At 42.7% G+C, this 14,199-nt stretch overlaps 2 protein-coding genes across 2 annotated transcripts in view; one reads left to right on the top strand and one right to left on the bottom strand.

The window, feature by feature from the left end:
* The window catches only part of capn5b (calpain 5b), a 66,376-nt gene that overhangs the window by 38,915 nt on the left and 13,262 nt on the right, over positions 1–14,199 (top strand). Inside the window, exons 5-6 of the mRNA XM_037119168.1 lie at positions 9,224–9,432; positions 11,614–11,806. Of these exons, the coding sequence (XP_036975063.1) occupies positions 9,224–9,432; positions 11,614–11,806 (402 nt within the window). The remainder of the gene's footprint in view (positions 1–9,223; positions 9,433–11,613; positions 11,807–14,199) is intronic.
* Positions 4,679–5,797, bottom strand: ompb (olfactory marker protein b). The gene has a single exon (XM_037119170.1). It carries the CDS (start codon positions 5,427–5,429, stop codon positions 4,947–4,949), a length of 483 nt encoding a protein of 160 aa, XP_036975065.1. The 5' UTR covers positions 5,430–5,797; the 3' UTR covers positions 4,679–4,946.

The following is a 14,199-nucleotide window of genomic DNA, read 5'->3' as shown; positions in this document are numbered from 1 at the left end:
TGCATTTTAACATTTCTGTAGATCTGTCTTTTCCTTGCTATGTTGAAAAACTACATAGTTTGTAAAAATCTTCTTCTTGCACATTTTGTGCATTTTAAGCTGGTTCGGATATGGAATAATAACGTATGACTGTAGTGGAATCTGGGAGTCATACGTCATCCTCCATGCTCGGCTTATGAGATCAGCCCCTTCTGAAGAAACGGGGCAGTGTGTGTGTATGTGTGTGTAGTGTGTAATGTGTAATGTGTAGTGCGTGAGTGGTAGAGCGAGGTGAGAGAGCTGCAGTGGCTGCGCTCAGAGCAGACGGGTGTCAGCGACCGGGGGAGACGGTAAGTTCAGCGTTGAGGTCGTCAGGTGGCAGTAAATGCAAACAAGAGGAACTTCTGTTCGAGTGACAGCTTTCGCCATCCATGCTAGTGATGTTGATCTTGTTAGAACGGCAGTCTGGTTGTGACAGTAATGGGTTACGTATGAGTATTAACCACGTCCCCATTCTCTGTTTTAGAGAGAACATCGACTGTTTAACAGGAGGAAAAAACTAGCTGGAGCTAGACTTTGATGCTCACCACCGTGTCGGTCTCCCTGTTAGATAATCACATCACAGTTACCTTTAGCATCCTCAATAGAATTACTTTTACCAAGCAAGCAACTATGTTAGCTGGAGACTACATGTAGACTAACATAGCCTCAAGTAGATATATAACCTCTTTGCTATGCATCCTTCAAATAGCCGCGTTTAAAATAGAAAAATAGTAAGAAAAAATACGGTGCAAATTTCCGTGACGTTCTTCCAAATCAAAGGCACATGCCAGATCAAGATCTTTATGACAGGAAGTGGTGGTGCTTGTACTGCTTGTGTCCACAGGGACCAAAATCAATGAAAAAAGATTTTGACCCCTTTCTCTGTCATGGGTCTTGTTGTGTTTTATAATTACCATCAGCCTTTTTCCTTCCTGCGCCACCCGTGTGTCCTTAGTTCATTAGTTAAGGACTCATTAACAAATGAAGCCAGGCAGGAAAAGAGTCACTCTAAAGACACATGACAGAGAAACCTTCAAAATAAACAGGGAACCACGATTTCTCGCGTCTTGCGAGCTCCTTACACACTGATCAGAGTACATATTTAAAGTCCTGCGTTAGGATTGGCACCACAGATCCACTTCGGTACAACAATATTTAAACTGCACTGTGCTCTGGAGTTTCGGGTGTCAGGATTATTCTGAAATGTTTTTTGGCATCCATCTTGACAGAGGAAACAAAGTGATTACGGAGGTTTAATGGGATTTGAAACAAGATGCCTCGGCCTGTTGTAGCGAGACGCTGGATTGTGACAGTCTGCTCACACAGGGTGTGTACATACAGGCCTGCTCACACACTGTCCTCCCTCTGTTTGCTCTCTGCTCCTCGAGCTCTGTTTAAACACTTAATCACACGCCTGGTGTCTGTTGTGCACACCGTAAAAGTCAGTTAATAGTCTTAAATGTGCATTTCTGAATTCTTAATAACCATAAATTCTTTATCTTAAACTTAATAACTAATTACATAATAATCTTGTACGTTCCAACACGTTAAGTCAATGACTGAGATTTCTTTGAGTATAAATTAAAAGGTCCTTTTCTCCTCTCGTTGATCATTTAGTATTGTCTAGACTGCCGGTGCATGTTTCTCAGTATATTGAGAAATTAAAGAAATTATTAGAAAAACGTATAAATGAATTGTAAGTGTCTGATACCTGTAGAAACTCTGGTATCACACCATATCAAATCACTCCATATGGAATGAGCTGCGTGTTTACACGTTAGTTTACTTTTAATTTCATTCTCTCGACATTTTGTGGTTGATTATTTCATTCCGGCTCTCTGATACAGGAAGCACTCTTTGTTGATGAAAGTGGGTGATATGACAGTTAGAATCACTCATAGTGTATCCATGTGATCTGAGGTGTGGGTGATGGACATCCGGCTCAGGTTACAGAAATATTAAACATTTTGGGAAATAGCTTTCATGCCCCCTGAGACTGTAGACGAGACCAGACAGGAAGCTGTTGCATTTAACTCGGCGAACTGTCTGTCCTCCGGGTCAATTCCTCTTTTGGGTTTGGAATGGGACATTTTGATATCAAATGTCAGGTGCACTCTGGTGAATCAGAGTGCTGTTGGCTCAGCCTTCTGTAAAGTGGAGTAGTTTGACATTTTGGGAATTATACTCATTCGCTTTCTAGTGGAGTGTTAGATGAGAAGATCAATACCCATTTTCATATCCGCTGTTAAATTTCAGTGTTACAGGCAGCAGCAGAGCCACTGAATCCCCAAGTCGATTTGATTCGGATTCACAAGTTCAAGATCTGATTGGGTTCGATATCGATTCAGACACGGATATTTCACTTACAGTCTTTTTGATGTTTACATCGAGGATTGAGGATTTGTGGTGAAAAGCTGCCCGAGGAGAAATCAATGGATGTTGTTGTTGTGTCTCATTCTGAACAAATTCTCAAATACTAGCACTAGAACAACAGCAGAGATGGAATGAAACTAAGTACATTTACTCAAGTAATGTACTGAAGTCCAATTTTGAGGGATTTGGACTTGAGTATTTTGACTTTATACTTCCACTCCACAACATCTGGGAGACAAATATTGTATTTTTTACCTCACTACATGTATGGAACTTCACTGCAAATTAGATGATTAGAAACTACCCAAGCATTGTTTTCTGCACCATATTCTTTTTTTAAAAGTTTTAACATTGGCAACATTGCACAACATGTGAACAGTCTGCGTTTGTCTCCAATATACCTTCTTTTTCGTCATCTGTAAATAGATTTGATGTCAGATACTTTAAGAACTATACACGAGAGCTAATCTTAAAGGTTTAGTTTACCAAAGTAACATTTTAACAGTGTCTTTGCTTTGACTTAGTATGACTGCTGAGTATTATTTTTACCACACTACAGGAGAGTATTGATCCTCTCTCTCACCCTCAATCAGAAAGCAAATTTCCCAAAATGTCAAACTTTTGCCAGAAATGTGAAATAATGAATGAATTAATCTCTGAGAGGATGTGATAAAGTGGTGCTAAAACAAAGTCGTATGTTGCAGTTGCTGAATATCTAAAGGGGTGGAGGTAGCGTATGCACACACTCCTTCAGGTTCAGGACAGAGTTGACAAATCTCAATATCACTAATTTATTCTAGCTGCGTAAAGCAACATGCCACTGTTTTGGCCTGGTGGTCTTCTTTAGAGCACGGAGGAACATCCGTGTCATGTCCTTTATATACTGGGGTTAGCAGGCGATTCGCTTAAAACACCAGGTGGTAATTATCATCCTGCGGTCCTATATACATCTTCTCCTCATATGACAATGACTGAAAATAGGTGAAAATCAGCAGATAAGATTTTTGGATATTCAGCCGTTGCAAAGAACCAAATGTTTTTCTCTGATTTTGCGGGTTTGATTAGAATAAATGTCATTCTAAATCAAAAGCGAGGGAGAATTCCTAATGGCGCCTGCAGGCTGGAACTGAACCTCGGTGTCCGTAGTTTCATTTGCTGCATGTTGTTGGTTTGTGGTTTGAAATTGGACCACAGTTTCTGATCAGAGTGTCAAGAGCCGGTCAAGTTCGACCTCTATCTGAAGTCCGTCTGTTAGATCGGAACAATTAGTGGAAAGCAGCCTTTGTGCAGAGATGTTCGTCTGTTCGCTGTCTTCTGTTGGCCACCGGATTCGCCTCCTGTGAAAGCAAAACGCGGAATGGTCCAAGTCTCCCTGGAGCAGACGCTAATCCCCAGTGAAAGCCCGAGTGCAGAGACAAAACGCTGTTATTTCGTATTGCTTTTGTACATGTTAATTACCTGCAAAACTCGCCAGACTCTAAAGTGCCTTTCATTCAGCTGTAGCTCTTACCCATGTTCCATCGTGGTGTCTTTGTTCCTCATCGCTTCGTAATAAGATGAGCATTTCACCCAAACACAGTCCATTTGTTTAACTCTTAGTCAAAGGAGAAGAGGCAACAGTGAGCAAAAGGACACATACCAATGAGGACACTCAATAATAATTTATATTTATGCATTCAAGGCTCAAGGCGAGATCGATTTAATTGAGACTCCAGAGAATGAGCAGACTTCTTACCCAGAGAGAAATAAACGCAGGTTTGTGGAAAATAGACGGTTCAGGTGACGAGTTAGTTACACGCTTTGTGTCAAAGAAAGAGATGAGTCTAATACCTCCTGACATCTCCGTTATTTTCTTTTCTCTCACACCTCATTTGACACGCGTCTCCTCGTTCACAGTCACAGTTACTGTGTTCGCGGTGTAAAGCCTGCAGGAGGAGGAGGAGGAGGAAGAGGAAGAGGAGGAGGAGGAGGCTGAGAGATGAAATCCACATGCCTCCCCTCTCTTTCTTGTTTGTCAGGGTCGCCATGCAAGACGGATGAGGCAGCAGGAACCTGTTCCCCCGTCCACTGGGGAATACTCAGACCCGTACACACAAATGCACGCTGTCTCTATCCATTATCTCATGTGGGACTCGTCTCTGGTAAACCCGCCAGGGCGGGCTGTTTGTCAAACAGGAGGAGAGGTTGGCTCAACACACGAAGCGTGTTCAGGCATTAATTAAGAAAATACAGATACAGCTTTTGGAGTTATCGGATTTATTTGAACTTTGCTGTTTTTAAGCTCAACATCAAAGGTACAGAGATACAAACAAGCGCTTTTAGTGATCTGGAAGTTCAACAACAGAAGCAAGTTTCTTTGTAAATGAGTCCAAGAGGAGGATGGAGAACAAAGTCTTGTCCTTAAAGATTGTCAGCTGATTAGAGGAAGTAATCCACACACGAAAAAAAGCAAGTTTAACCTAAAATGAACTTTTCTTCTTCAACTAAACACAAAACAAGCACAAAAGAAGAGTTTCATGACAGGATGTCTCCAGTATTTTAGATGTTAAGTCTCAACTATCCGTTGTGAAGGTGATGGAGCTGTCCACAGTCTCAGGGCTGCAGCCGTCTGCAAAGGCAAACAGGAAGTACATCACCTTCCTCACCTTCGCCTGTTCAGCGATCCTCTCGCCGAACTCATGTGCGTCGGCCTCGTAGCACTGGACGGTCGAATCACCGGCATCGTGAGGCGACCTCCAGAAAGCCCCCGCGGGCTCCAGCAGCTGGCGTGTCATCAGGTTGGTGAGGTCAGGCGTCCAGAGCTGCGAGGTGGCTGTGATGGTGAGGCGTCCCGTCTGGGCCAGCTGCACCTTCCAGTGGGAGAACCTGAGGGACTGTTTGGGGAAGTCCAGCCGGTACACGGCCTCGTTGGGCAGCAGCAGGCGTTCGCCGTCCTGCCTCTTCTGGCCTCGCTGCTGCAGAGACTGAACCCGCAGGCGCATCACCTCCGTCAGCTGGTTGTCTGGCCGGAAGGGGAGCTCCAACTCTGTAGACATGTTTGGACGGCTCGACGCAGCGGGCTGACAGGTCGATAGCGACTGTTGGCTGGATTAGATTGACAGCTCTGTCGAAACGAAGCCTCTTCACTTTCTCCGTGTCCCCTTCCTGCTCTTACGCTGTGTGCTCGCCTGCAGGCTTTTGCATTATGCATGCGTACATGTCTGTGCAGCATCGATAGCAGAGGGTGGGTCCGACACAGAAGTACAGAAGAGCAGAGGTGCTAAGCAACAAGATCTAATGACATTTGCAACCACAGCACAGGGTTCGCCCTCAGGGATCTGTGCTCAGTTCTGTTTGTCACACATTTGTTTGGCTCATGTTTCTGCTTGGTTACAGATCCACGACTCTAATACCTGACATGACCTGCTGGATAATCATAATCCTATACCAACAAAGAAATTGTCTTTAATTTCAAAGTGAGGACAGTGTTTTGGAGTAATGAATGAATGAATATCAAGGTACAATAACTGAAAAACTGTAATGGGATAAACAAACACTGGTGTGATCTATAGGAAACGTTTACTATTATTGTATTTCATTTGGAAGCTTCGACAGTTTGGAGTGGATGAAGAAACACCAGTTCTGTTTTATTGTATTTTTAAAATTTTATTGTTCTTCTCCATTGATTTGTGGTTTTCATCGTCAACAACAATGTCCGTAAGAATATTATATCTAGCGGGACTTCAGGTCAAAAACAACACAGCGTGACACTGCTTTTTGAGCCGTGAGCGGCAGGTAAAGGACCAAGAATGTATACCGCCATCTCTGTGATGAATATGAGTTGTATCAGGGCAAATGTGCAGGTTTATTCTTGTAAATTTGGTGTTGAATACAAAACATTTGTTATTGTTTCTATCTTCATAAAAAGTGTCAGTATGTTTATATCATAACCTATTGTAAATTTGTGACAGAAGACAACACATGTCAAATTTTCACAAATACAGGAAATGGTAACTTATAAAGACAACTTCTTTGTTGTCTGTGGAGAAAGTCTCCAGCCTCCCTTACAAAAACGCTCCATTTTGAGACTGGTTTCATTAGAAAAAACTTTATTTAAAAAATGTAACGCCGTCTACAACCCATTCTTAACTGTTTGGACCTACTTGTTAATTCAGCAGACTTCGCCCATGAAGATATCTCTTTCTTCCTGTTAAAAATGTATCCGTCTTTTCCATCACAAGCGGTCACTTGAGCTGATGTGAGATGTTAATGTGAGGTGTGAACTGACAGGCTTCAAGCTGTCCTCTCGTGATTGGATCATTCAAGACACATTGTAAGACCAAATGTGAACAGCATTTATGTTTTACTGTAATTGTTGTGGTTGAAAATGTAACAGTTTCTGAAAGGACTAACTCACTAACCAGCTAGAGGCTTGGCTGAAGGATATGAAAATGTGAACATCAAAACTGTTTTGTAAGAGGAAGTTTCCCACTTTGGTGTCAGATTTATGCTCCATCAGGAGAAGGGGAAATCCCCTTTATTCCCCTTATTAAGGGAAGCCTTCTGCTTGTGTTTCTGGTCAGTCGTCAGGTCGATCAGCTACCAGAGTTCAGTTGCTGCATAGCGACACTTGGCACAGATGAAAGCTGATAGATAGAGCCCTCGTTCGCTCTCTATCCTCAGTGCGGAGTCAGAGAGTAAGCAGTAGCAGGGTGGAGTGCAGGGGAGATTGCCTCCCGAAGGATTACAAAATGACTCCGAGGTTTCTGTGGTGCAGTGCTTTGTTTTCTTTTTTGTTTTTTTTCCCTCCCCCTCCTCCTCCTTTAAAAGGAGCTGTTGCTGCCTCACAGAGCCGGTCCTCTGGAGAGGCCAGATTCTCTCCATCAGCAGAGTGTCACCTCCTGTAGAGAGGGTTGACAGGAACTGCTGTTCAGTTAGCGCACCTTGACATCTCCAAGGACACCCGCTGGAACACTGTCAGTGGAATCACATGCGGTGTCGCTCACTGCATCATTTGCAGTTTTTACCGCATGCCACATTCACGCCGGAGAAGGTTTCACAGGCGCCCTTTTTCGCAGGTCGCCTCTAGGTTGGGTGCTCTGTTACGACACTGAGTCACAGTGGGAGAGCGACACTTCATAAATTTTAAAGAGAAATCACAACATGACATGATGCAGGAAATTAAACCGGCCGTACACGACCTGTTCAGCACCGAAAGACAGATGGACAGGCGTTTAGCAACTGGACGCAGACGCTGTTTCTCTGGACATAGTGGAGGTTAAAACAGAGCTAAAAGGAGAGTAAAGGTTCAACCTACATTCACCAGCTGGACAGACACCGGAGAAACCAAATGAAATGCTACTGTTAGCAGAACCGAAGTGACTGGGTCGTGACCAACCATAAATATGACGATATCTGGTATATATGGCTTTTGTCTCTGTTACTTATTTATTTATTTTATTTCTTCATACTTGTACATTTGTGTTAATATTCATGTTGATTGAAAAACTAAATAAAGTCTCAAACAGCCCCCCCCCCCCAAAAAAAAAGAAAACCACACAGTGTCTTTCAGCTGAACCGAATGAGATTTTTCTGTGACTGAAAATACACTGATGTTTTGCACCACAAAGTATATTCTGTAAATCAACATCATTTTCTTGATTAGTTGTAAAAAAAAATTGTACTTCTTGTCAGATTTTCTTAGAATAAGATCATTTAACAGTCCATTCCAGAGGAACTTGTTGCATTTCCTCTACCCTCCACCACATTGAATTTATGATGCCGTATCTCCAAAAAATGACAAAAATAACCAACTTGAATTGTGGACAAGGCTTTGGGGGTCCACCATCTGGTGAGTGAGACACGGTGCCCCAACTTTAATTGATAAAAATGGCTCTCAAGTACAGTGTATGTCCACTGAAGTTGACACCATGCGTGAAGGGTTCATGTTCACATCCTTCACAGTCACGAGCACAAGCATCCCGTCCGTAAGTGGATAAAATCATGACACTGCTCACAACAAGGTCTGTGGATTATCTTGAGTAACCGGGTCATGATTTGAGGGAAGGACACAGTGATGTTAATGTTTTTTGTGTGTGTGTCTGTGTGCTTTGAGTGTCATCTTGATCCATTCAGTTTGAGAGAAGATAAAAAAACTCCACGGCTGATGTCTGCAAATCGGGGTGAACTGTCCCTTTAAGCTAGCACAGCTAGCAAATGATTCTCTCTTGAGATAAAATAAACTTCATACACATTTTCAGCTCCATGAGGAAAGGACAGGAGAGGAATATAAAGTAAATACATGCAGTCGGTTCAGCAATTTAAAGGTAATCTTGGTGAGTAATTTTATAGGTAAATGAGTGTTATTATTTCTCAGCCCTCTATTACATGTCTTTAGTAAACTTACACTCTGTCAGGTTTATTTTTATTTTTCAGCAGCAGGTCCGTTTACAGACAGCTGTGTGATCTTCGTCAGATTTTATGTGACTATGTTGAATGTTTTGTTTTTCACCTCTTGTCAAAATGATAACCACAGTTCACAAAATGGAGGCCGGACGATAGGGGTTTCACTGGACCATAGAAAATGCGGGCAGCTGAAACACACACACACACACACACTGCGCAGTCAAACAGTTATTAGCTCTCACCCATGTCCTATTACAGCTGGATTTACGACTGAGAGAGCCAAGGTGATAAATTTGTCCCCCAATCCTAAATGCATCGGCAGGCATGAGGGGGCGCCGGCTCACTACTACTCCACCTTGACATTTTTTTATGCTCCATGGACCACTGGCTGTTTGTTTGGCTTACCTGCTCCTCATCCTCCTCCATCCTCCTCTTCCTCCTCCAGGTCATTCCCGACTGGAAGGAGCAGGAGTGGGACACGGAGAAGCCAGACTCGTACGGGGGGATTTTCCACTTTCGCTTCTGGCGCTTCGGTGAGTGGGTGGATGTGGTGATTGACGACCGGCTACCGACTGTGGACAACCAGCTGGTCTACTGCCACTCCAACGACAGCAACGAGTTCTGGAGCGCCCTGGTGGAGAAGGCCTACGCCAAGTTAGTACCAGAGCCAACAGATATACAGATCCAGTTTGAAAGAAGGGGTTACAGACACCCAAAAACTTGAGTATTGAATTTTAATGACTTAAACTTCTGCCTACATAAGTGGAAACTTTGAAAAACACCATTCATGTCCAGCAGTCTCAAGCTTAGACAAAGTCAACGTGCACTGAATAGACTATCTTTATCAGTATTGAGACAAAAGATGACATGACAATGATTTTCGATTAAAGGTCCCATATTATGAAAAAACACGTTTTCTCTGGCCTCTACATATATAAGCTGGTCCTCCCTGAGCCTGCCAACTCCTAGAATTAGGAAAGCAAACGAGTCCTGCATGGTCTCTGCAGCCCACCCACTGGTAAAACAGCGCTCCTACAGGCTGTTCGGATTCAGCTCCTTTCGTTACGTAATGAAAGGAGTCATTTACATAGGCCAACCTCCTCTGTGCAATGATAGGAGATATCCGAGAGGGAGATGTCCATCCCCGAGGTGAAGTTTGGTGTGTCCAGCGGTAAGATAGCAGTGTTTCGCAATGACGTTGCTCAGAGCTAGACACGCAAATTGCTCTGTTGTTGGTTGTATAAATCTGTGGTTCCCAACCAGGGGTATGCGTACCCCTAGTGGTACGCGAACACATTACAGGGGGTACGTGGAAATATTTTTTAATTTATTTCCAAGATGATGAGTAAATATTCTCAGTCATTTCACAAGCCCATTAAGAAAACTGTACATGCGTGCCACAATTAGTTCATATCACATATTATTTATTTTTATGTTTAATTTGAGTTAAAAGAAAAGAAAATGCAGGATAATTAAATGTTTAAATTAAGGAGATGAAATAAAATGATTTTCATACCAGTGGTATAAATCAACATAAGTGCCTATATTCTGTCCCAGCTACAGAACAACAAAAAAAGACAGTGGTTGCATTTCATTTTTAAAGACAAAGTAGCGGCTACAGTTCGTGTAAGTTTGTGTGTGTGTGCTAACCGCTTCACATCGGACTGCTTCAGTAATGAGGGTCAGTACAAAGCTGGCTTTGCCTCGACACTGACCCTCGTAAAAGGATCAGTCCCAACCATACCGGACCCAGCAACTGCACCCGAGCCACCAGGAAGTGTCCCCGTGATTTGATTAGTATTTACAGTTGCCTATGAGTATGTTGAAGTCAACTGGAAACTGGCTAACTAGTTAGCTCTGATTCGGTCCGCTATGCAATGGCGTTTGAAGCAAGTTTGATGTTAATAATATTACGATGGAGTTTGGTTGTCACAGTAAAAAGTCTGGAAACATGTGCAGACTGGAGACAGAGACGATGCGAACAGTGTCCGAGAGTTTGGAGACTAGAGACAAACACACACTTTTGCTAGCTGTTAGCCATTAGCTGCATGGTAGTAACTGTAACAACACAAACAAACTGACATTATACAGACACACTAACCATTCTGAAATGTCCTGCTGCAGCCACAGAGTCTGTATTTCTTCAGGAGCCTCTCCTTCTGGGTCTGATTCTGGGTCAAACTGGTATGGTTGAACGACAGCATCTCCACGAGCCATAGCAATACATATATATATATATATATATACATCTACCATAATATTAACGCATGCCACCACTAGCATAAGAGGCACCCTCTCCCTGAGAGTGGGGTGTAGCAGGCAAGGCTCTCCAAGTAGGTGTTGACAGCTGGAGCTCATTAGCATTTAAAGGTGCAGGCACAGAAACAGCCTGCTCTCAGTAGAGCTCACTTGAGTGACTTTTAGACAGCTGAAATTCAGGACCACGAAAGGGTTTGTGGCAATGCATATCGAATACAGTGTTGTTGGACCTCTGACAGCTGTGTGAAATTGATGAAATACAGTATAATATGGGACCTTTAATATGCAGATTGTTTTCTTGATTTTTTTTGATCAATCATTTTGTCTTACAAAAGTGAATCAAAAGTGACATCTTTAATGGCTTCTTTTGTCCAAAATCAAAAGATAGATCAGTTTACTCTGAAATAACAGTAAGAAAAGCAGAAAGTCCTCACAGTGGAGAAGCTGTAACCAGCAAATATCCTGCAATTTTGCTTGATAAGGGACGAAAACAACAAATAAATTAACAAAATAATTCCTGAGTAACTTGTTGTTGCAGTCTTATGAATATAAACAGACTCTCCTTCACTTCTGCAGGGTTTATGGCTGCTACGAGGCTTTGGATGGGGGGAACACTGCCGACGCGCTGGTGGATTTCACAGGTGGTGTGTCAGAGCCGGTGGACCTGCTGGAGGGTCAGATGGCGACAGACGAGCTGGCCCGAAACCAGCTGTTTGAAAGGGTTCTCAAAGTCCACAACAGAGACGGTCTCATCAGCTGCTCCATCAGGGTAGGCTAAGAGCTGATCATACTTTACTGCTTAGTTCAAGATTCCTTTCAGTTTTTCCTTTAAAATGTGTTTTATTCTCCATTTTTACATATGAAATGTGATACAAAAGCAGCATTGAACTTTTTGGGGGGCTATGAGTCAATTATGATATGATATGATGATGTGGTCAAGGCTGAACTTAAACCAAGCTGTGCTTTCAACTAATGCTAATGTTAGCGTGCTAACATGCTTACAGTGATGATAATAACACGCCAGAGTTAGCGTGTTAGGTATAGTTAGCATTCGGTATAATCTTAATCAGAGGTTGTAAGTACACAGATCCTTTACTCGAGTAGAGGTACAGATAAAAAAAAACTATTCCTCTGACGGATAAAGCCAACTGAAGCTAACGTCATATTGATATAATTAAAAGACTATTAAACTTCAAGGTAGAATAAGTAGGAATTGTGCCAGCTGTTCCAAAATGCACCACAAAGATTGTTGATGGTTGAGTTTCATTCCAAGGACATCAGATTGTGGTATGGTAAAACGTCCCGAGAAGCAACTAAATGAGAAAATGATAAAATCCAGGCAGAGGGCAGCAGGGTCTCTGCAGAGACGAGACAACAGCACATCTTTTCACGCCGATCCAGTCTTCCTCTCCATCTGATTCCATCTTATATGTTTTTTTTGTCTCATTATGTCAGCCGTGCATGATGTGCACTGATAGGTCGGAATCTTGTCTTGTCTTGTCATGTTGAGAAAGCGGCGTGCAATGATGCAAAAATAAGAATAATCAATAATTCCCCTCAAATGCATTTACACTGAAGTAAGGAGCCTGTTTTGAAAGTGTACAGATATGTGTGCTCAGTTGTAGGGAGGAAAGTTCAAACTTGAAAAACAAATACTCAAGGAAAGTACAGATACCTGAACAATCTACTGAAGAACACAAGATCACTAAAGTTAAAACAATTCATCCAGAGCAAAACATAAATTTCTGTTTCAGATCCGTCTACATAACATCTTGACATTTTAACAAACCGTGCTCACACACTTTGCAGCATTTCAATACCTTTTTATCTGGAAATTGTCTAATCCAACAACGCTGACCTCTGGTGCCCCGGAGCCCTTTAGTAATTGGCGCATTTTCTGCTATGATTTGAAAATCCAAGCATGAAAAAAACTCTGTGGCGTCGGACTTTTGTGGAGACACTCCCTGCCTGTGTCTTGCTGCATAGACAGCAGCCTCCTTTAGTGCCAAATCTCTGCATAAATTCTTTTCAAATGCTCTTCAGTGTCGTGCAGTAATTTATGTGAGATTACGCGAGGTAACACACAAATGAACAGCACGCACTTCTGATTTGTCTGTTTTGATGATACTGTGCATTCCTTACCCTCTCCAGAATATTTGCACAAAGCCCGGGTATCGTCATAGGTTCTTGTTACAGGGAGGCACATGCATTAATGCCAGGATAATGGTACATTTGAGTGAAAAAGGGGTTCAAGGGGAGGCCATTGAACCCTCTCAGCATGTGGTGAGGCTGACATTCTCTACAAACCAAAGCATTTTTGTGTGGAAGATGGATAAAGTGGGTGTACAAGAAGGATCGTTAACAGTTGCTGTGAGCCTGGAACTCGATGTGGGTGAATCACACGGAGTAAAATGATGTTGGTAAAGATTTTTGAAAGATTAAGTGGACGTTCGCAGTGGTTTGATGGGGAGCTCGAAATAGCAGGAAGGGTTACGTTTTCTTCATGTTGCCAAACACACACACTCACACACACACACACACACACACACACACACACACACACACACACACACAAAGCGTCACAAACTGTGTTGCATATGACGCCTTCTATCCTTAGATCCTTATCAACACAGACAGCATGTTGGTACTGTGTGACTGGATCACTTCCGATCAAAATAAGGCCTGTTGAGTTCTTTCCTTGCTTGTGTGATTGAGCAGGTTTTGTCCAAGCTTCAAAGACCACCCTCTGCTTCTAGCCACTGTGACTCAAAACCGATCCTCTCCAAACAAAAAGCTGTTTTGCTTCCTCAAACATTTCCCGCATCTGAATCACAAATTTCTCTGGAAATCCCTGTATTGTCTGCTTTTGATCAGCTGAGACAACAGGAAGCTGTCGGCAAGAACGTTTGAAAACTGTTTCATTGTGACACATTAAGGTTTGTTTTAGAGTCTGAGGCAGAGAAAGCTTCGACTTGCCTGCAGAGGTTTTCGCTGCTCTTTTTTCTGAACTCACATCGGCTTGTTAAGGAAACAAGCGTATGCTGTTGTATGAATTTCACAGTTTGGCCTTTAGTCTGATGTTTCACGCCAATCTTATTCCCTGACGTCCTGCTCCAGCAACAGCTAATTCACAATCCCTTATTGTGATTCAGAGTCAGGTGC

This window comes from Acanthopagrus latus, chromosome 13 (genome assembly GCF_904848185.1).
Source record: "Acanthopagrus latus isolate v.2019 chromosome 13, fAcaLat1.1, whole genome shotgun sequence".
Taxonomy (NCBI): domain Eukaryota; kingdom Metazoa; phylum Chordata; class Actinopteri; order Spariformes; family Sparidae; genus Acanthopagrus; species Acanthopagrus latus.
This window is presented reverse-complemented; position numbering and strand designations above follow the sequence as displayed.